The sequence below is a fragment of the Nestor notabilis genome, unplaced genomic scaffold, assembly GCF_000696875.1.
Source record: "Nestor notabilis isolate BGI_N333 unplaced genomic scaffold, ASM69687v1 scaffold2027, whole genome shotgun sequence".
NCBI lineage: Eukaryota > Metazoa > Chordata > Aves > Psittaciformes > Psittacidae > Nestor > Nestor notabilis.
In genome coordinates, this window is record NW_009937707.1 from 66523 (window position 1) to 90705 (window position 24183).

At 40.1% G+C, this 24183-nt stretch overlaps 1 protein-coding gene across 1 annotated transcript in view; it reads right to left on the reverse strand.

Annotated features, from left to right (window-relative positions):
- The window catches only part of PDZRN4 (PDZ domain containing ring finger 4), a 103025-nt gene that overhangs the window by 30896 nt on the left and 47946 nt on the right, over positions 1–24183 (reverse strand). Inside the window, exons 2-3 of the mRNA XM_010018957.1 lie at positions 13936–14189; positions 12254–12356 (exon numbers count right to left, since the gene is read on the reverse strand). Coding sequence (XP_010017259.1) covers positions 12254–12356; positions 13936–14189 — 357 coding nt within the window. The remainder of the gene's footprint in view (positions 1–12253; positions 12357–13935; positions 14190–24183) is intronic.

A 24183-nucleotide genomic window follows, 5' to 3' on the forward strand; every position in this document is an offset into this window, starting at 1 on the left:
GGGGGGTGGGGGGTGGAGGGGAACGGGGATGACACACCCACCAAACTTTACCAGTCCAATTCTTTTGGTTTGGGGGCTTTTCAGAACTTGTTCCCCAACCTGTTTTCCAATGAAAATGGCTTTGACATAAAATGTTAGAATGAACCTTCTCTTGATTATCAGTGCTCCATGTCTGGCTAGAAGTCCATTAACCAATTAGGGGGCTGGAGAACATCTCCTGTGAGGGAAGGCTGGGAGAACTGCATTTGGTCAGCCTTTTGAAGAGAAGTTATCTTCTTAATAATGAGATCTTATTTCTTCCTTCAAGTACCAAATGCTAGGGTGCAGAGAAGTCAGAACCAGACTCTTCCTGGATGTGTACCGTGACAGCCACATGAGACAACAGACACGAGTTGGTACTCAGGAAATTCCAAGTAGATACTTAAGGAAATAAATTGCTTCTTACAATGAGGGTAGTTAAACACTGGAACAGCTGTCCAGAGACCTTGTAGACTGTACACTATAAAACATATCCAGCTACAACTATACCAGCTATATAATCAGCATCCACTTCTTTGCTTTATGATATGCTGGTTTTGCAATTTCTGGACTTGCCTCAAATCGTGGTACTTGAGAGCAACTCGGAAAATTTCATGGTGACTGTGGGAGGTGATGGAGACAGGATCTGCATGAGGAGTTTCAGTTAACACTCGAAATACAAGCTGTGAGGCCTTGATACTGCATAAGCCTTGGGCCGATAAGCCAGGATGTTAATGTAACAAAGTGTATTAGCTGAAGGTTAGGGAATGAGGTAGATGTGAAGCAAGAAGGCTAAACTGTCATCGCGTGAACAGTGCGTGGTCAGCATTGTGATTGGACCATTGTGCGCATGTTCGGCCTGTGGGTCTCTCACAGGGCCCAATGAGACTGATTGTGCCATACTCAATCATATTGGGAAAGTACCCAATGCGGGAATAAAAGGGGTTTGACTGTAATAAACTTGGATTCAGCATCCTCACAGATCTGGGTCTGTGCCTTAATACGCCACAGGTGACATCTACTGAAGGAATATGACAGTACTAGCATATGACATCAGTGCTAAGATCTTTACAGTGACTTCTAGTTTTCTGTTTGCCATTCACTGTCTTGGAGATTATGGTCTGGAAGGGATCCAACATCTTCAAAAGCTCTATGTACTTGGAAACCAGTCTCCACACATTAGACTGTCAGATCTACCCTTCTCTGTCCATGAATGTCCTCTGATACATCATGGACCTTCTTAGGAGAAGACCGCAATGGATGGAAACACTCAAATATGACCTGCTTCAAAGGTAAAGGAAAACCTGTTAGAAGTAAGAATTCTGATCGGATCGGGAACTTCATGTCCTGAGAAGATGGCTATTCCCCTTCCAAAACCACGTGCCACAGCTGTTTCTAGACCCAATTCCGAAGTATCCTAAGTTTATCAAAGAGCCCCTTCTGAGCTCAGACCTCTTTCTAGACTGTAGCAAGTGCTTTTTTCTAGCCAACAAAGTCCAGAGGTTTACGGGCTGTCATAGCTGCAGTTCAAATCAGCTGAGAATAACTTGGTGTAATTAGCTTTCACTTTTCACAATAAATTTCACCTACTGCAGGTAAAATTGTACTTTACTTTTGATGTATTTCAAAATGTTACTGCCCAGCACTTGGCTCTGTAAACATCATTATTACTGCTGCCTGCCTGCTTTGTGCCTGAAACGTGTCAGAAGATTTATTTGCCTCATCAGCACTTTCTAAACACCCAGGCAGCCAATCGAAATGGGGAGGCATAACAGATGTGCCAACATCTGCTGCAGTGAGCATTTATCTGGACAGCAGAACACGTAGCTGTAGATTCAAAGTCCTAACCAGTTACAATTCCACATGTTTGGACAGCCTTGATCTACAACTGTGTGAAGGCTATTTTGGAATATTAATTAAAATCAAATTGAAAATGTAATTTTTCAGTTTTAGACAGCTGTGAGAAATATACCTTCCTGTAATTCAGTTTATGCCTTTCAGACACAGTAAAGGCAAACTACTAGGAAAAAGCTAAATTTAAAGTTGAGCTTATAAAATTAGAAATTCTTAGAAAACACCATTCTAAAATTCCACCCCATCCATACTCATTTACTTTGAGACATATATGTGTTAAAATATGTATAGTTGAAATATGCAAATTTTAATCACATACATGTGCCTATAAATCAAGCACATGAAGCGATAGGCAATGACTTTTAAAATGCATTTTTATTTTCCTGGCACCAAAGTGAGGTCTATGGGCACCATATTCATGCTGAGTTTCAGCTGTTCAAACTTCTGTTGCACACGGAAATGTCCTCCACCCCCAAACACATACTTGGATAGATTGATGAAATCATGAGATGAAATATAAAGCAAACTCATCATCTGTTTTTTTGATGCGCAATACAGTTTCACCTGTATTCCTGCTCACCAAACCATGCCCTCCAGGAATGACTATCACATTCTCTTTGAAGAGCTGCCTCATTAAATAAAAAAAGCAAACTTCCAGAGAAAAGACCTCTCCTGCTTTTTTGATTTCTCCTCTGAAGGCCCAGCATGCATAATATTGAAACCTTGTTTAAAGCACATTTTCTTGTAAAAGGTTCCCTCTTGCTAGGGGGATTCGGCCCTTGCTTCCTGTGCTCTTGAATTTCCTAGGATTTCATCTCCTAAGCTTTTAAATAGTGACATTATAATAGCTGGTTAACATGACATGTTATTTTTAAAAGAATATGTAAAAGAAATTATTTTCTCCCATCTTTTCTCTGTGTAGTTAGATTTTATGTTTCCAAGATAGACTACAAAAACTTTCAAGCAGAACACATATGAAAAATAGCATTAATAAAATCCTTAGAAACATTTTCACTGTAAAGCATATATAGAGATATGTGGTATTATAGTATAAAAACTGTCTGAACAAAGCATTTCTCCAAAACAGAAGATTTATAATCCACAGATTTCCATAAATATGAAAATATTGCCAGCACCTTTTTCTTCCTTTGCTGAGAGAAAATAGCATATGTTGTAGTGTTGCCCAACAATAAAGTGCTGCTGAATTAAGCTCACTTTTCTTCATTTTCCTGGAAAAACGTAAGCTCTGACAACAAGGAAAAATTTTTACTAGCTTTCAGGTGAAGTGAGGAGTAATCCTGTCTTTGTTTTATGAAATCATGAAACAAAATGAATATGACTTGATATATTTTCCTCCTGTTTTAAAACACAATAAATGGTAATAGGTTTGATAAATTCGCCCATGTCAATTTTGTGTCTTTTTATCCCCACTGTCTCATGATCCTCTGTAGTTGTGGACACAATTGAAATCTTAATGTTGGGATATTCATTGTTTAGGGGAGGTGAGATGACAGCAACTTCATCTGCTTTGAATGTCAGAATTTTGTAATGACATTCAGTAACACACTCAAAATTAACAAACAACTGTGGCAGAAACTACCCTGACATCCTTTTCCATCTAAATGATCCAATGACTAGCAAGGAAGAAGAGTGATTTAATGGCCAACAAGTAAAGGCTCCTGGGTTTTACTGCCAGTTCTGTTACTGACTGACTTGGCAAGTCTTTCAATAAGACTGTCCTTAGTTCACCTCCTTGTGAATTCCTGTAGCAATACAGGACATAGTAAGACTGAAGAACCTCAGTGGAATGGTGTTAAGTTTAATTAACTTATACTTGAAAAGTGACTTCAATTCGTAAGAGACAGATGAAAACGTAAAAAGAAAGACTGCTCCTTTTACCACTCATTTGCTCATTTGCAGTGTACAATGGCCAGTTAGGGAAAAATTACATATTTATTATTATCTATGTGTAAATTATGCTGACTTAAATCCCCAGGCATCTTAAAAATAGAATTTCCAGTGAAATACATAATCTTGTGCTGTAGTGCACCAAATGCATGCTGAAAGAGTCTCCTCTCACAGTGTTACTCAAAGAATTACAGCAAAAAAATATTTCAGTGACACTTGTCCATTTTCACCGTGACCTTTTCCATTCATAGTCCATAGTGTCAGTCAGCTGGATCACAGGCCAAGTGTTAACAGCTCAGAACCCCTTTTGGGATAAAAGGCAAAAAGTCTCGAGGAAGGGTTTTAGAACCTGATCATTGTAGTGTTTTCTCAGGTCCAACTGAAAGAACCCTAATAATCTACTTGTCCGGGAGACTTCCTCACAAGCTTTTCAATTAATAGCATTAGAATACAGTCCATTTTCTCCTCTGGATATCTATAACACAACAGGTAGGAAAGGAAAAAACTCCACATCCCAGATCTCATAAACCAGAAGGACTTCCCTAAACAATCAAGACCACAGATCACAAGCACATACATATACTTGTTCCCTTCCTTCATGATAATTCTTAACAGCAGATGCTATATAATACTAAGAATTGACACAGGAGATCAGTATAATGGTGTCAGTGAAATGTCTCTATACCATGGAGCATCCACGATTCAGCCGTAACCGCTAGGCAATTATGGAATGATGGTCAGAAAATAAACATAGTACATGAAATTCCAGTTTACGTCAGCTCACTCTGAGCTGTCAGATCAGTCCCTTCACCACAGCAGCAGCTGCATAAGATAAGGCAAGTGGTGAGAAGTATCTGCTTTTCAGCTGGAAATCTACATCAAGCCTTTTCACACCCCCTTACCACATCAGTCGGTTCTGACGACAATGCAAAGACACAACCTTGTCCACCATTTCAGCTCTTCTACAATGCAATACGCATGTCTCTATTACGATCTTTATTTCCTGAAGCCTTCTCTTTTAAATTACATCTGGTGGTTGCTGAATTAAAAACCTGCCTTTTATTTGCCAAAGGCTTTTTGATTCATCCCAAGTTTTAAAAAGTTCAGGGAAAAAAGAATCTGATTTCAACAGGAAATACAGAAGAAACAAGCACAACCTGATAGCAAGTCACAGAGATTCTACCTCTTTCAAGTCTTAAGTGAAAGACTTGCCAAGTCAGCCAGCAAGTCAGGAAGTTGTGAATGCTCCATCCCTGGAGGTGTTCAAGGCCAGGTTGGACAGAGCCTTGGGTGACATCGTTTAGTGCAATGTGTCCCTGCCCGTGGCAGGGGGGTTGGAACTAGATGATCTTAATGTCCTTTCTAACCCAAACCATTCTATGATTCTATGATTCTGCAGTAACAGAGCTGGCAGTAAAACCACACAGTGGTTCTACCCCTGTCATCCAGCCTGAACGTGACTGGAATTTGGTTTGAATGATCCTTGCCCAAACAAGGTTTCTCTCTCTCTCTCACACCCATTTATGCTATTAAATACAAACCACGACTTAACAGCTGTGCAGAGAAATTCTATACTAAATGCAAGGAATCTCTAGAAAACTGTCATCTGGTTACACATCCACCTTCTGGGTCAGCTTTGTTGTTCAGAAACACTCACTGGGTAACAAAACAAAAGATCCTGACTGCAGCGATCAGAAATGCTGGCAGTGTGTGCACAGAAGCTGTTTCCATAAAAACTGTTTATTCAGGTGTTAGCAATTGAAGCAGGAGCTCCAATTGCATTGCGGCAAGCGCCTGTAATGCTCACACAGGGGTGTTTGCAGGCTATCACAGCTCTGAAGGGAGCTGTTACAGGCTATCAGCTCAGTAATCCTCATGTTAAAAAGGCCCTAAATATGTATTTACAAGATAGACAGATCTGTTTGGTTTAGTGGTTAAATAATCCAAGTGTTGAAAGGGCCTTTAATATGAATTCGCAGGGCAAGCAGGTCTCTGTTGGCCTATAGCAGCAGTGGTGGGTCTTTCACAAAGTCAGCAGAGACCATGCTTTAGCAGCCCATGAGGGCCTCAACCCACAAATGCTTATGTGTTCAAGTAACTTTGCTCAGATAAACAGCCTCACTCAGGCTGCTAATCTGAATAAATTTGCTTCTTCTTTTGCTTTAAGGAAAAAATAACAATAAAATCGATAACTTCAAAAGCCTTACATTACAGAAATGGGAAATGTGAATTTGCGCCTCAAACACCTTCCCCCATCGCTATGGGATGAGTGTTACTGGAAGAATAAATGAATGTATTACCACTGCAGTGTACCTGCTGCGGTGCCCAGATACGTATGAGAAAGGAAGAGAACAGGATAAAATTCACACCTATAGGAGTTTTAAGTGTTCAGTGAGGTCTACACAAAACCTTACTCATGACCAATTCCCAAAGTTTTCTAGCTTTTCAGTCTTCAAGGACCATTTTTAGTCATTTGTGAAAACAGTCAACAGCATCTGATCCAGAAATGCTCAGGTCAATAGGAAATCTTAGCAATTTCAGTGGGTTTGGATCAGGCTAGTGGTAAACTTAAAGGACTAATCTGCATTTACAGTTAACAGATTTATGAGTGCAAATACTTATCAAAACATTTAAATGAACGGCTGTGCAAACCCATAAATTAGCACTTACATTCAGCATGAACACACACACATTTATGTCCCTGTTCTGACTGAAAATCTCTCCCTTGGATCTACAAAGCAGAGCATGAACTTACGAGTATTCATTTTCGCCCTGAGGTGTTAAGCAACCCTGAGAGCAACCCTGAGAGCAACCCTGAGTTGCTCCACTTCAGAGGAGAGACTGATGATATAGTAAAGCAACTTTCATATGAATCTTCTAATTTCCAGAAGTCCTATTTTCCAGAGCACAGGAGGAATCAAAACAGCATGTGTGTAGTTTCTAGCTTATGTTCCAAGTTTCACAGAGGCACTGGGTGGGAAAAATGCCTCTTCACATGGCTTTTTCTCAAAATACTATGCTCTTTTGCGGCTGCTGTTTCCTGCAGGACCTTTCACTGTCTGGACACAAAAGGCTTCATAAAAACTGACCACAGAAAGATTTCACCTGCACATGCCTCATGTGCTTGTCTGATAATTTAGTGACATGCATTAACTTCCTGAGCAAAAACATGAAGAAGCTCACTGGTTTCTAACACCTTAAGTGAGAGCATTAGAGAACCTTGTAATTTCATATAGGGTCAACTCAACCCTTAGCAACTTCTCCCAGGTACTGGGAGGTACTGCCCCAATTTGTCAATACTAGCATTTGCACACATTAAAACTGGAGTCATCAGATACAGGCAGACTAATGCAATGGCTGCCATTCTGTCTTTTTTACTCTGAAAATGTTAATCCTGGCATGGTGGATTGCTGATGTGGTTTTCCAGGCTCCTGCAAGCTATGTCATTATACTGGTGCAATCACTTGTGCCTGTGCCTAAAAGTGAGAACAATCAGAGCTGGAAAGTCTTTTAAACAATTATGCTTGTCTTCATAGCACATCCACATCAACTAACACCCAATCTCCCTCCAAAAAAACCCCCTCAATTCTGAGAGCAAACTTCAGCCTACTCTTCCTCATATATGCAACAACAGTTACCTCGACTCACTGCTATTCCTTCTCAAGGATGTCTACTTCTGCTGTTTGCAAGAAGCATTCAGGTAGAAATAAGAACCTTTTCCTATCTCAGATCTAGTAGATTTTAAAAGCTGCAATTCTCTGGACATATTTGCTTTTACAGTAGAAAACTTCCTGGTTTGCTTTTGCTCAAAAGCTATTTCAGTACATAGATAGTAGGAAGGTCTCTGCCCTTGGATAAGGACCTGTTGACTGAACAACACTACCTGCTTGTGCCTGCTTGCAACATTTTCTTCTGTCCCTCTTACTGAAAGGCAGTCTCCTCAGCCTGAACAGGACCAACCATCAGTGACACTTCCTTTTGTCCAGCTTTGTCTTTACAGCATTCTTCGGGTGGGCGGGGGGGGGGGGATTTTTTTCAGTATTCCACCATTTAAGTGACTTTGTCCCATTAATTTCTGTATTACTGCCGATGTTCCAAAGCAAGTATATAATGTTTCTTTCTCCTGGATAGTAGATTCAGAAATATTATTAAAGAAATGCATGTCCATTAGCTTATTTACTCCTCTCTAGCACCAGTATCCTCTGTTCTTCTTACAAGGATAAATTTTAGAGCTGTAATACTTTGAGTCCTTTCACCTCGTTGATACCAGAGAGTGTGAGGTGTACTCAAACATCACATGATACAATTCCAACAGCACAACAGCCACTCACAGACAGACTGGGTGGGCTTGTCCTGAATATCTTTGGCTTTCTTTCAGTGATACTGACTGCAAATCCAACTGAGCATTTACAAATCGGTCAATTCGGTCAATTCCTACTTTATCTTAAAAGTCCTCATGGGTACTTGGCTGTGCCAGAGTTGCAAATCTTTCGATCTCTTTCCGCCAACACTGACTGTCTCAATATCTACCAACAATTTGGATTCCCTTTAGGACAAGTTTTGCAGCAGCAACATAAGGATGCTCAAGTTGGCTATCAGCAACCTCCCAGCTTCATCATGTTCCCAGCCATTTGTTTACAGTATGGTACTGCATGGAGCCTAATGAGCCTCCCAGGGAGTTCATCCTTCCAAGACAATTGGCTCATACTTGAGTTCATTCCACTATGACAATCTGAGAAGAACCCACTGGGTCTTTCTAGCTTAAAAAAGGAGTAGAAGATTCTTGTAAGTGTCTAATCCTACCAAATCCACTGGCAAGTGTAAGTCCATATCCCCAGTGCTATCATATGTGATCCTCCTACACACAGATGATAACTCAGGTACTTAAACACCAGAATGTATCTGTAAGCAAGTTCCAAGCTGATTAAAGCTTTCCAGGACATTCCCCTTCTTGGAAAACATTCTTGTTTATAGCACCTCAGTTGCTAGCCATCTGATTTCCTTACTGTCTCATTTGGCTGAGTATTTCACATATGTGTCTCAGAACTCATGCACTTACAAACCATTTCTAGGAAATAATGAGGTGTTGCCCTAGTTCTTTTTCTGCTATCTTCTTTCAATTCCTTTCTGAAATCTCCAGGTTTGGCTTTGAATTCATTAAAAAATTATTAAGTTTGCCATGGAGACCTCCGAGCTGGACAGTACAATGGGAACGCAACTGCATCATACTCCTGACACCAGGTAGGTTTTTTGCTGTGTGCCATTAGTTAAGTTCACAGCAGAAAATTGCTATGAATTAAAGAACAGTGATAAAATCATGGAGCACTGATACAATTTTCCTTCTACAGAAAGCATAGTAATAACAATAAACCTCTTTCCCCTAACACAGGAGAACTCAGATGGGGGGAGACAGAGAATTCTCTGTGCTTGTACCATCCAGCCTGCAGCCCACAGAGTGCCATAAGCAGTGCTTTGGCACCCTCTCTCTTGCTACTTTCACCGTTAGATGGTGGCTGATTTTATAAGTTGTTGTCTTCCCAAGTACTTGAGCATTTTTTCCTTCCCTTATGCTGCTGCTAACAGCAATTTGTGCAGCTTTACTGGAAACTAGATCAGGCAGCTGGGCTAGGTTAAAAACAACCCTTCTAAAAATCTGTTTGTTTGTTTGTTTGTTCGTTTTAAATCATAGAATCATAGAATAGTTAGGGTTGGAAAGGACCTTAAGATCATCTAGTTCCAAGCCCCCTGCCATGAGCAGGGACAACACACACTACACGATGTCACCCAAGGCTCTGTCCAGCCTGGCCTTGAACACCTCCGGGGTTGGAGCATTCACAACTTCCTTGGGCAACCTATTCCAGTGCCTCACCACCCTCACTGTGAAGAACTTCTTCCTTATATCTAACCTAAAGTTCCCCTGTTTAAGTTTAAAGCCATTACCCCTTGTCCTACCACTACAGTCCCTAATGAAGAGTCCCTCCCCAGCATCCTTGTAGGCCCCCTTCAGATACTGGAAGGCTGCTATGAGGTCTCCACGCAGCCTTCTCTTTTCCAGGCTGAACAGCCCCAACTTTCTCAGCCTGTCTTCATACGGGAGGTGCTCCAGTCCTCTTATCATCCTCGTGGCCCTCCTCTGGACTTGCTCCATCAGCTCCATGTCCTTTTTATGTTGAGGACACCAGAACTGTACACAGTACTCCAAGTGAGGTCTCAATATTGGATTACTTCTCACATCTGATTCACAAAAGGAAACGTTGGCCTAACTGACGGGCCAGAAAACACCAAGGCAAGGGTGGGACTGAGTGGCTATAGCAGGGTACACCTAAGCCGATACTGTGGTAGAGACCTTGACATTGGACCATAGCCTCTACTCCACTCACTGTCCTGCTGCTTCTCCTCTGGATTGGCAACAGCAGCTAGTAAATCCCTTTTGACTCTGTCCTTTATGAGACATTTTCTTTTCTTGATGGATATATCTATCTCTGGGGACAATGCTATCAATTTTTCCAGCTACCTAGTTACAGCAAGGGAGCTTAATAATATCTTATAAGGACCTGAAATAAGAGATAATAAAACCAATAAGTAACCTGTATTACTACACAGGCTTAAATTTTGGGAGTGTCTCTCATGTCTACAGATCTGCTAGTTAAAGGATCCAAGATGTTCTTGTTTCTCCTTCAAAACCTTCATATTTAGTAGAAAGCATTCTTCTCAAAGAAAAACAAACAGTTCCCTCCCTATACAAAATTCACATGAAACACTTTATTTCAGTCACTCAGTGAATTTGCCTTGGGCAATTGAATCGCAGCTGACAGCAAATTAATGGCTAAAATGGTGTGATTAGCAGAGATTACAGACAACTGAGAACCTGCCCAAGCTTTTGCCATTGTTACAATACTTATGCCAGCTATTATTAGGGATTATTAATGGCCATAAAGAGGACCCGATTCCACCACGCAGACTCTTTAAAACTGTTAGTATTTGAATATGTCCTGATATTCTGATTAAATGGTGAAAATCATTTTTTATGTAACCATTTTAAAAATATTTTTCCTAGATGCTTACCTTACTAATTTATTTAACAATCACTAGAAAAATAGTCTCTATTACATTTAAGGAAGAAGTACCATAAACAAACACACCTGACAGAGGAATTTAATATTATATTACATATGAGGAGTTAAGACAGAACTTAAGCTCTGAGACCTGTGCTGTGAGATATCACACCAAGACCCAACTGGAAAGAAATAATGATTTCACTAATCCCTAGCAATGATTTTTTGAGGAGTTCAAATAAAAGTTTGCTTGTTCTGATTGAGATTCACTAAGTGGATATTATTTGATTTTTCTGCTTCCTGGGGGAAGAACTTCAGAGTCCCCAGGCTGTCAGAAGAGAAGAACAATGAGCTGAACTTGCAATAGAGCACCTTAGCTGCTAAAGACACGATAGAAGTGAACACACTGCATATTTGCCAAAGCTTTTGCCATTCATTTCATTTCCAAATGTCAACCAGTTATATGAAACCTTTAAAAAGGTTCCTTAAGGGAGAGCAAACAAGATGATAGGATATTTTAAATTTTATATTAAAGATATTTAATTATTTATAATCACTAATTTAAAATACAGTAACTTGAACTTACACAAAGACTCAGCAGTATTTAATACTAAAAATGACCATCTGCTTCTATGCCTGTCCCTACAAACACTTTGTTACTGGGTGACAGTGGAAACCATGAATAGCTAATGCATGGCAGACAAGAAGACTATTTAGATATTGAAATGACAATCTAATGAAGAGCAACATCACCAATCACATATTATCATTTTGGGAAGCCTCACATAATGATTTTCCAGTGACTCAGAAACACATCCACCCTTGTCACTGTAGAGTACAATAACAGCAAAGGGACATTTGTGATACAGAGCACAATTTCCTATAATTGTAATACTTACAATGACAAATATCAAAGAGCAAGTAATAAAAATTGTACTAATTTTCAAAGTTGTTGCCTGATCTTACAAACATTCAAGTACACACCAAAATATCTGGAAGACTGATCCGTAAAGTATGAGACATAAGGCCAACTAATTCTTAAAATTAGGGGGGAAAAAAACAATTAAGCTTCCAGTTACAATTTTAATTTTGGAAAGGCTTGCTTTAAAGTCTTAGAACTGCAAAAGCAAAGCATCTGAGTTACAGTCTCCACTGCAGAAAGAGGAAATACGTTTAATAAGCCTCCTGGTCTTCTATGTAGCCACCCAGTGCAGAATTCTGCTTTCACATTTCATGTGTGTAGCCTAACCCCAGTAAAGCTTGTGACATTACACAGGTATAAAATAAAACAGTCTTTGGTGCCAATTTTTTAAGAAGTATTCCCACTCTTATTTTTCTCAGAGGATCCTGCTGTCAGCTGTGCAAATATCATATCTATAATAACAGAAAGAAAGGCTGCAGTGTGCCAGTGATCTTACCTCATACTCAAAGTCCTCTGCTCTATCTGCATCAGCAGGCAGACTGGAAAGATACTCATTACCTTCATAAAATTCATGCTCCACTGGGTGAAGAGAATGGCAGCTATGTGGAACAAAGCATTACAACAACAGTAGATGAGACAATAGTTTTTTTAAATTAAAAAGTGGCAAGAAACCCCCACTTCTCTGTAGTTTTCTCATCTCTGGAATGCTACTCTGAGTGGCCTGTCAGTCTGAAAGAACAATGTGAAGAAGCAGTACAGGCTGCTTTCTTTTCAAAAGCTCATAACTCCAGCTGAGCTCATTTTGTTGTGTTTGTCTTTTGTCAGATTTAAGGGTCTGTTTGGGCTGCTACTTAATTATGACAATTTGGAATTCTTTATGCTTACAAAGGTACCTAACTCCAGATTCACGTGCTGTGTCATGGCTGAGGGCAACTCAATAATTATCTGGTTATTAAGTCTTGAACATCCACAATCTACAACCCACACGAGGCTCACAAATTTTTGAAGAACTAGCATAAACCAACTTGCATTATCCTCTTCTCTTAAGGTGGTAACAGGGTGGTGAAGTGCATTTGAGTAGCTGCACACTTAAAAATGTCAGTAAACTGCACTTTTAAACAGCCCTGGAGCACAAAGAATAAAATCTTTACAGTGCGCACTTAAGTACAGACTTCGTAGACCCAAGGCTGGATCCCAACCATGCAGCACCCAGTGTGCATTTATCTTCACACAGGTAGGAAACTTTACCCTATGCTGAGGGTATTGGAACTTCAATCACAGTAGCACAGAGTTTAGTAATATCCAGTAACAGCTCAAAAATATACGTGCATCATGTTCTTAGTTGTGCAGCAGTAAGGGGTAGGCTTAATCCAACATTTGGCTGACAAGCCCTCGCTGAGATAATCATCTACCCAATTTACCTGTAACTTTTAGAATGGAGCTACATCCAAGTCAAAAGTGGGATGTTCTCCATTAGCATCAGTTCTGCAAAGATGCATGAGATGCATGGCAAGCCAGAAAATCAGTGGAAAAGCTCTAGGGCTTTCACAGTTTTGCTGACTATAAACAGAGGGCAAGGGTCAACCACTAGATGCTGCTTGTGAGGTGGAGTCCAAGGAGGAAGAAGCCTACGCCCTATTTCTGTGTAAGCACCGCCTGTTAGTGCTTGCATTCAATTCAGTTTCAAAGAATTCAGCTGAGGGATAATGTAATTCATATCATTTGCTGTATGATAGGTGAAATCGTGCTTTTGATCTCTATATTTTTTAATTGTTTTGCTTTTGATAAGGGGACCTTTAAATTAAATAATGCGTTTCTTTGATTTTTTTTTTTTTTGTGAGGAATTTGGAAGAACAGAAAGCAACAAGACAGCTCTTTCTAAACTTGAAGAAGCCTTTTGGTACTTTAGAACACAGAATTGTTTTCATTTTTAACTAGGACTTAGCTGTTTGAATGATCACACATATGAATGCAAAGTAAACAGGGCCAAAATTCCTTTCTTTAGCTCTAATCCATGAACAGAGTTTAGGAAAACTGTCACTGAAGCCTGAATAGGACAGTGGTTATCAACATTTAGAAATTATTTGAAGTGTTCCTTATGTTTTTTCAAGAGAAGGTTACAAGCCTACCCCTCCAGTGTCCCAATCCCTCAGGTAAACAGCAGAAGATAAACCATACCTGTCTGAAAGTAGAAAAGGGCAGATATCAGGAACTGGTGGTGTGGAAGGCCTTAGTTTGGCTAGAGCCATAATGTGCTCAAAAGTGATGTCAGTCTGAGTGCTGGCATCCACAAGCCGAACATCCTGAGAGCTACCATGAGCTTTGCTGATTGGGGCTCGTCGTAAAACCTGAACGACAATTGGCTCCTTGGCATTGCGAAAAGCTTCCACTGCCTCTTCATGAGTGGCCTTGGAGAGGTCCTTCCCATTGACCTAAAGAAAAACAAAAATACACCAAAGGTTACTCACAAAAGAAAAGACAGTATAATAATATGGGTGTAAAATACAGGGAGATGAATGATTTGTGTACTACATCAAGCCACATGCTGACTGGACTGTATTTTGGCATTCATGTAAGAGGAAAGATAAAGCTGGGAGCAGAAAGAAATTCTTTAACCTTTGCTAGAAATTAAAAAGAGTTTGAAATCTTCTGCAACTGTCCCAATAGAATATGAACACAGCAAAGAAACCACAATATTTAGAAAGGTCATTGGAAATTATTTCTCTGATGTTGTTTTATTCACCTCATAAAATACAAATAAAAAAGGAGGGGTGACTTTCATTTTCAATTTCAGCATTTTCTGTGACATGTAACTGTTTTAAAGGATTTCTGGCACAGCACTGTTATTAATGCAGATGTCAATAAACATGTCTCCAACGTCTAAAAAGAAACAAGGCCAATTTTCAATGTTTTGTCACTTATCTGCTATGGCCATTATACAATCATTAAGACCAAAGATAGGAAGATTTGACTAACACAGTCAGCTGCTGAGAAATCTAAATCAAACAAACTGAAGAAACAATTTGCTATGAATAGACAAATAAGCCATAGAAAATTATGCTGCAAATGCAGAATAGCTTCACAGAACTTAAAGACTGTGGCAAGGTTTCTCTCTGGTACAGGCAAAGCAGCAAGGCAAACCAGAGTAGATGAGGCCTTAGGATAAGTTCATATGAATTATCTATATCAAGTCAATCCATTTCCAGAGTACATGCTCAAGTAAAAGGTAGAACCAGCTTTAGTCTGACACAGCATCCACAGAAGCAGTGCTTTCATGGCTATGTTACTAACGAGGACATGCAAAATAATCACAGTGTGGCATAGCCACCAATGCAAAGGTCAGCTGATCTTTCTAGCTACCCCTAATACTGTATGTGGTGATGAGAAGTCTAGAAATTATTTGAACAGGTTTCTATACATAAAAAAGCTCAAAACTCCCTGTGCTGAGCACCTGGACCACCAGAAGTACTATACTACTGCAGTCTACATTGTGATCAAGTAATATGAATAGCTGCTATCTTGGTCATCTAAGTTTAATGCATATTATAGTTTCTCTACTGACTGAAGCCAAAAAATGTGAAGACTTTATGGTAAGATTTTATCGTTTAAATTATCATCCATGCAATTATAACCTTGGGTTACATCAATTTCAGCTACATGGGAAAATATCAGTGGTATAGAAGAGGAAGGGCCAGAACAGTCAAAGAACAAGTTATGTTACAAGAATATAAATCAAATTTCTCCAAGGAATGAGCTTCTGCACACCTTCCCCAATAGCACAAGTTATACTGCTAGGGTGTTTAAACTTAGCCCCATATAATAAAGGCAATTAGAGATAAAGCTTCAAGCCTAGGTCTTCTAGTCACTCTTCAGTTCAGCCCTTGCTTCATTCTTGCTTCTGAGATCATATCAAGGACACAATTTTCCACAGTCTCTGAGTTTTTATAACAAGAGCACGCTACAAGGCCTCTCATTCCTAAGGCCCTAGGAACAGGAAAATTACTTTCCTGCCTCCCCAAACCTTTTTAACACTTCAGATAAGTTTCGTATAATTATAAGGTGTTTCTTCTAAAAGCAAATGCTTGGGAATAAATACCACGTAGCACGGTATCAATTTTTCCCCTATTCGAACACACAATCCTTCTGTATCCCAGCTGAGCCATATTGGTTTTGGCACAAACTGACCATTCTATCAGAGATCCACATCAGCAAAGTAAAAAGATATTTGGATAGCATATGAAATATATTATTAGATTTTTTTTGAAAAACAAAAGCTCTGTTTATTCACATCTGTCAATACTTACCACTTTTTCTGAAGAAATAGACATAAATTCACAACCATGCCATGCAAATTTTATTTCCAAAGAATAATAATACTTTAAAATCACATGAGTGTGAAAAATCACAAAAGTTACACACTGTTATTTATCCTGGGAACCTATGGCTGACCTCTATTTTCATCTAAATGCCTATTTAATTTAAAGACTTTAAAACATTCCATCCTTTATGTTGGTTTCTGATGAAATGCAAGCACTTTGGAAACCCAATACTTGTTTAAATTGTCACTTGAAGTTCATCAACACACTTTGTCAATCCGCATAAAGGTCACCTAATTCATGAATGCCGCCTTTCTCAAAAGAAAATCTATAGCTGAATTACTCTACGCTGGCAGCTGTCCTGCCCACTTGGGGCTGGGAAGAGAGAAATTATTTTAAAACCTAAAGCCAATACTACAGATGGGGTTGGAAGCTCTCTTCACATAGCTTTTTAAGGGCTTTCTGCCTCCTGCATTATCGCCCAACTTAACACTCACATATAGTTACCCTGGGAGCTGTAGACAGCTGAGCACTTATTTACAGCAAGCCACTTACAGGTTCTTAGTGGATGATTAAATAAATTCCTTGCCTCGGAAAGGTTACTTTCAGTGGAATCCAGGGTACTATTTTAAGTGGATAGAGAAATCAGTCACTTTTAACAGTCAACACAAAGACATGGGAATACATTTGTTGTAGCAGATGGGCTAATTAATCCACAAGCAAGTTGTGAATGTTAAGTAAAGAATATATCTTTTCTCATGTAAACCATCCTCCTGCCCTGTTTGATTAAGCTTCTGTTTAATGAACACTCTCCCCCTGCTTTTGGACACACTGCAAAGTCTGGGCTACTTGTCAACATCTCCCCCAGAGTGACTGGTGGCCACTGCCTGGATCTTGGCCACTCCCTTTGGATTCCTGCTCTAAATCCAGCCACATGCAAGCCCTCATCATTATCAGAAAATAAACCAGCAAATGGATTTGTCTTTCATGCACATATCAACTGACATTGGCTAACTGCCACTTCTAATGCCAGCACCACTGGGTTTATTCCCACTCATGCAGAAGTGGACAGCAGAGAAAGAAGAAAGGACAGGACTAAATAACAAAACACTGACTGTAAAAACAAATGTAGGCAAATGGTTGTTAGGTTATCCTTTGAGTTCTACCAAAAAAAAAAAAAAAAAGAAAAATCAGTTCTTCGAGAAGACTGATTCCAGGATTTAAGTGTTAAGTGCCTGTGATAGAACGAAACAGACTTGTCTTGTAACACTTTTCTGCTCATGATAATTTCTTTTAATACTGGCCAGAATTTTTCCTATAGTCTTTGCTTCCTCCGTATTAACAGGAAAAAACAAAAAGGAAAAAGGGGGGAAAAAAGGAAAAAAGATGTGTAGTCATGTGAATGCAACCATCACAAATGGTGTCACATTAGTAGTTCATGAGATAATCTTCCATCCTCAGCAAATACCCAGCATATGCAAGTCAAAATCTAAGATGAGATCTGCTGAAGTAAAATCCTTGGAGACCCTTCATTTAATCATCAAAGGCAAAGGGAAGAATAACCAGAGAGACCAGAGTTCTGCTAGAGCAGAGGCATCCAGACATAAGGGTTTCCTAGCAAAATGACAGAGATGCCGTCTGACATGACAATGGAGTTCACACAAGGCTCACTGTCCTAGGAGATTTCAACACCCATGCAGAAGATGCCTCTGACCTGACAGGTGCTAAATCTGCTCTCATCACAGCAGTCTGTTCACCTCCAATCCCTCACCCTCAATGCATCCAGGCTACAACACCCTGGGTACATCCCTGGATAGCAAACTGGCAGAAAGAATCAAACACTCTCCCTTAGTTTGACCAGTCCTTCTATAGGACAGGAATTTGAGCCCTCCCTAACTGCGAGACACAGAAAAAGAACAAAACCAAAACCACCTTCATCCCAGACTTACAGCTTCTAGCACATACAGACTCTAGAAAACTTCCACTGCTGAGGGCCACCAGCTGTGATGCTGTCTAGGCAGGACAGCAGGGAGCAGGACAGCAGGGCACAGGACATGTGAGCTACCAGTGACATGCATGCTGCAGAGGACACTGCAGCTCTTCTCTTAACACAAATGTGATAGCTCATCTACAGAAAGGACATTTGATAGGCTGACCTTTTAGGTTACAGTTTAGTACTAAGCTGCATTTCTTCAGCAAGTTAATCTGAAAGGTAGCTAATTCAGCCATTACCCAATATCACTATCTCATTCAGGGTTCACAGAAGTTCAGTAAAAGGACAACTTTTATTATGCTGGTTAATGACATTTCCTCTTTCTTAGCCAGATGAGTGAAGTGACACTTGTTCCTAATTAATCCTTTGTTGCCCTGACTGCGAAATCTTGTCATCCCTTCTAAAAGTTACACAAGTTGCTGAACATGCAGGGTCTGGCTGCTTCCCTCAGATCTGAACGACAGGCTTGTAATGAGAATTACATCTCTATTACTTGTACAGCTGAAGTTTATCCCGTTGGATAGTTTGTGTAGCTGGTTCAACAATACTGAATAGGCAGTGCCCAGTACTGCAGCCTTCTGTGCATCTTCCCACATGTAACAAGCACCACTTCCATTTCCCAGTATCTAGCAGAAATCTATTGAGGCTGAAAAGCCTATGGCTAAGTTTTAATCTAAGCAAGATGAAAGAAATGCTACAAAAAGTGGGGAAACAGAAATATACCCATTTCTAGTCTGCAAAGCTTCCTTCCAGAGGGAGATAACCCAGTGACTTCTTGGCAATTTTAATTACCTAAACAGCAGCTGTGAGAAAAAAAGCACCCTTCTTTCAAGTGCCATCAAGACGATGCTTCATTTTGTCAGAGTTGTCCACCACAATCAGTGCATCTGTGGGCAGGTCTGACAGCTGCAACACCTTTCTGTGAAGGACATGACAAATCCCCAAAAGACCCCAGCAAAGAGCTGGACACTGCCTGGAAGTATTGTCTAATAAGCTATCCTAGGGAATTCAACAGATTTTTAAACTGGATTGGAAAAAGTGCCCCAGGTAGATGTACAGGGAATAGAGCTCCTATCACAACTGCAGTCAACTACATCAAACTACTGAGCAGGGTTTGTGTAGCTGTTTCAACAATATTGAATGGGCAACACCACCTTTAGGAGTAGGTTTGGGATTTCAAATTCCAAATTTATTGACTGCAAATTTATTAATTGCATTTAAGGCATTGAGTATAGAAAAAGGACGTTTAGACGCACACCAGTCTGCTTCCAGCTGTGGTTAGGCACAATCATCATTCACCACAAATGCCTTTGATCATTTCAATCTCCTCTAACAGTTTATGGAAAAGTCCATTCTGGGAGACACCTGACATTTTCATGCCTGAAGTCTCTTACACACATTGGAGACCGCCCTCACATTGGAGCATACTTCAAATAAACCCAAGTTGGATGCTACAATTCATACCTCCAGGATAACCATGCCTGCTCCAACAAGTTTAAAAGCACTGCTGAATTAGCAGTTCCAATATATGGCCAAAATGCGACCTGAATTCCTGCACCTCATAACGTGAGGCTTGACAGTCTGTGTAAATGGACAATACCCCCTCTACCTCCTCCTCACTGTGTGTTGGACCATAATCCTTTCAAGTCCTTTGGTGCTGATGTTATTTTGCAACATCAGAACAGCTCAGAAAGCTCAGCTCAGAAAGCACAGTTTGGAAAGGACAGCAACAGCTCAGAAAAGATTCACTTGAGTTTTGAAAGAGAGAACATACTGTTATCTGCACTTCTCTTGGTTTGTGAATGAAATGAAAACACCAAATTAAATTTAAGAATCATTGCATTAGTTTCATAGTGAGCTGCCCAGAGACAAGTGCTAGTAGACATACATTTGTGAACAGTCCTTTTCTGACTCCCTCAATCTGCCCAGCAGACCTGTTATTAGTTGCTATGGCCATCTTTCTTGCATCTCCTCCCAGCTGGCATTCCCAGTCTCATTCTCCTCACCTTTGCTTTGCTATCCCTGGTCTCCCTCTTCTCTCTTCCCTCACAGATTGTCTGCTCTTACTCTGCCTTTTTCTTTCAGTGCAGACCCTTTGTTGGCCAGGGGTCTCCCTTCTCTCATGCCTGCCAATTCCAGCATCCTTCATCCTCCCTTTCCTGAACCCTTCCCCATGAAGACCTCCCACTGGCCTCTCACTGAACCTGTCCCTCTCCCATGGGGTGTGAATGCTGGCACTTGTCATCCTCCCATGGTGACAGCAGGACAGTCTGAACACTCATGAGGTCTGCCTTCACCAGCACCTCCTGGTACCAGCATGAATGCACAGCTAACCCAGAAAGGGGTGTAACAATGCTGGAGTGTGTTTACTATGTAAATTGTTTTAATATTGACAAACAGTTTTTCTGATGATATTAGGATTCTGCCTGAGGGCAATAAAGACCAAACTAGCTGTGGCATGCATAAAATATGTTGAGTTATTTCTTTATATAATTAGACCATCCTTTATTACATTAATCATTGCAAACTTTTTGTATTTGTGGATAGGAGGTTATAAATGTCTCACAAGATCTACCACATACAGCAACCCTTTGATGGCAGTGAAAAATACAATCAAGGGCCACTGTGTGTGCTCAGAACAAACAATTTTTATCTCTAAGCCCCTGCACTGAATAGTGTGTTCTCCTGTGGAATTCACAGCGTCTCTGCTCTACCACAAGCTCAATCTCCAATTTATCTTCCAGGGTATGCATTTTTCTCAGGGAAGAGCCACTTCAAAAGTTAGTTGCTATTACTACTACAAGTTTTAGGAAATCAAATTAATGACATTGTTTAATCATCTGCAATTCCCAAAGAACAATGGAAGAGGCAGAATGGCATATTTTAGGACTCTGTAAATAACATGTAGTTGCTTTTTTTCCTTTTCAGAGAATCACATTCTACAAAAAAGATATCTCTTTCACTGCTACCCCCACCTCCCCCCGCTACCCTCCCCAGCCTTCCATGAACTGAGCCACGGCCAGCATCACCACATTAATGTTACACTTATCACTGTCATAACAATTCATCCACCTTCAGATGTCTGAAACTCCTGGTCTCCTCTGAACCGAGTAGTTTAAAAAGATAGATGGCTGCCTTCTGGCTAATTGTGGGAGTTCTTTCATTACTATAAAAAGACTTTTTATATCTCAAGTGACTTTATAAGCAGTGAATAATGAGATTTAAAGTCTTTGGGAAGGAGTCCGCTGATCAAATGCTAGGATAACTTATGGGCACAGTGACCTTTTCCTCAGTAAGACACTCCAAACTGCTGCTGTTGGCATATTATTAAAATTCCCTGTTTAAGGCATGCAGTTAAGCACGAGGCACATTTTATTTTTTATTTTTAAATTCAATTTAAGGTAGCACAGCAGGAGCTAGAGCTCTCCTAGCGAGCCTGCTTCCCCAGTACACAGCAATCCTCGCCCCAGTGAGGCAGCACTTTCCTGCCAGCATGTCCACCAGCACGCTGGGCTGGCTCTTATAAAACTGCAGAGAAGAGCAGCTGACAGCACATTGCCTCCAGCCTCTCTGGTAAATAGTTTTGCCTTGGCCAAGAGGGTGCTCCATGTGCCAGCATTTCACACAGCAAAACATCAGTGATGTTACACCCAATGTCAGAGCACTGAGCCTGCTCCCAAGCCTGACCGAAATCCTGGCCAGGTCCCAGTTGCTGCCACACATCTAACCTAACCCAGTGTCCTGCTGGGGTGCCAACCACATGAAGTGCTAAGGTTAGAGTGCTTCATAAAAGCACCTGTGCTTGCTTTTCTTTAATGAACATACAACAGACTCGCTCTACTTTCACATGCATTTCTTACTGTGTATCTGCTTTAATTTTTATCTTGAAGGAATAAAATAGGCTCCTTCTCTCTTAAAATAAAACTTGGAGGTTCCTTTTCATTATTTTTCCATTCTTCTCTCATGCTGCTTCGACACTAATTTGACATTGTTGTTCTCCATTGATTTTCATGGCTTTACTCCAGAAGAAGCATATTGGCAACTTTGTTTTTGGCATACTAGTACTTGCAAAAATTCCTTCCAATTTTTATAGGGCTAAACGTTTAAAAAATACTTTTGACAAGCTCACATGTATTTAGATTCACTCAGCCATGGGGGCTGACACAGCAACAGATTACAATGAAGTTTAACTTCATCTTGCCTCTGGAACACGGCATATGGCAACTTCCTTGATCTCTTCTTCAAAGAAGAAGAAAATGTGAATTCACTGATTTGATAAAATAGAGCAAGCAATGCAGCCTTACCTGCCATTCAAAAGTCCATCAGATGCTTTTGTACCAGGAAGTTCCCAGTAGCTTTTAGGAAAGCTTAGCAATACATTTTTATTTGAACATCAAGTGAGCAGGTAATATTACCAATAGTGCGCTCGTACACGTCTAGTTACACACAATGAACACAAAGGAAACTACATGCAGATGCATAGAAAAGGATCTTATGAAACATATTTGTGTGTTTTTCCCCTTTTGCTTCTCTCTCTCCTATTTCAATGCTCCTTTAAAGACTACTGAATCATGTAGGATTATTTCATTTTTTTCTACCAAGTGATGGTTTACTGCAGTGACACAGAAGATTTGAAGATGTTTGTTTCTAATTGCTGAATTCCTTTTTAGGAGGAAAAAAAGTAAGGGATAATGGTAAGTGAATATTAGGACCTACTTAATTTTATCTCATTTATGCAGCACCATGGCTGTGTACACGTCTTCAGTAGTAAGAGCTGCAGCTCCTTCCTGGCTGAAAATAAATTACAGATGCTATTTCTATGTTTGTTCTTCGTTCTTGAGTGTCTCTCCTTACTCTCTCTGTATCTCTGCCTTCCCCCAGCACTTCCTTCCTCTGTTTTATTCCATTTGCTTCTTTGGCTTCCCTCCGTCATCTTTCTCTTTCTCCTTTGACTTCCTTTATTTTCTCAAGTTTGGTCTCTGCATCATCATCAGCAGCAGCCACTCTCGTACAGCTTTAGTATACAACACCTGCAAAGGGAACGTTCTCCTGCATGAAGCCAACATGTGAAGCTCCTCCATACTGGCTTCAGAAAAGAAAGAAATAGCTGGCTTGTCTCTGCAATGGACTCTCAAAAAAATCAGTAAAAGGCGGTTACTGAGGAAGAACTCATTAGTTTCCTTTTCCCAGGCAATTCTGGGTGTATGGCAAGACTCCGTCAGAGCTGCTGTTCCAGCTCTCCAAGGCACAGTGAGGCTGTTAAGGACCAAATGGCTGAAAAATATGGCAGGGAGCTTACACACGGCTGGTAGCCAAGGCTGTGCAGTCAACTGGCCACTGAATATGCTGCATGAATCAGGTTTGTACCATTGCATTGCAATACTATAAATACCACTGAAATCCAAGCAGGTTTTGAAGAATCTCTGTGTTAACTATTCAGAGGGGTCAAAAATGATCTTTGGATACGTGTGGGCAATTCTTGCTGCTTTCAGATGCCATGCACTGACATCAGACGGAGCAGTTTAGCATATACAGCAGAAAACATCTTTTAACATCAGGGACAGAGTAATTCCTTCTGTTCAGAGGAAAAGACTTATCCTTTAATATGTGATGAGATTGGCCAGCTTTTGATTATCTTACGTAAAAGCATCATGAACAATTGAATTAAAACACTGAAAAAAAATACTGCAATCCACACTTTATACCTCCCATACTTATGTATTTAGAAAAAAATGCCTAGGCACAAGGCCTATGTCTTTCTGGTTATACAGCATCAAGCACCACTGAGCCCCAAAGTAAGCAGGGACTTCTAGACATTGCTGCAGTAGAAATAATGATTATACATCTATGCTGAGAATTTACACAATGAATTATAAGGGGACATGAATTAAAATGGACATGCTTGAAAATAAAGTTTGTGGTCTAGACAGTGTAAATACTTCAACAATGGAACACTGTGGGATACCGAGACAAGGGCCATGTCATTTTCTTTTTGTCTCAGGAATAAAGTCCTTTTAAAAATTAGCTTGCTTTTTTTTTTTTTTACAAATAGATATGACATCATATATTTTTTACATTATATATCAAAAGGAAGTGTTAGGTGCATATAAATTCCTG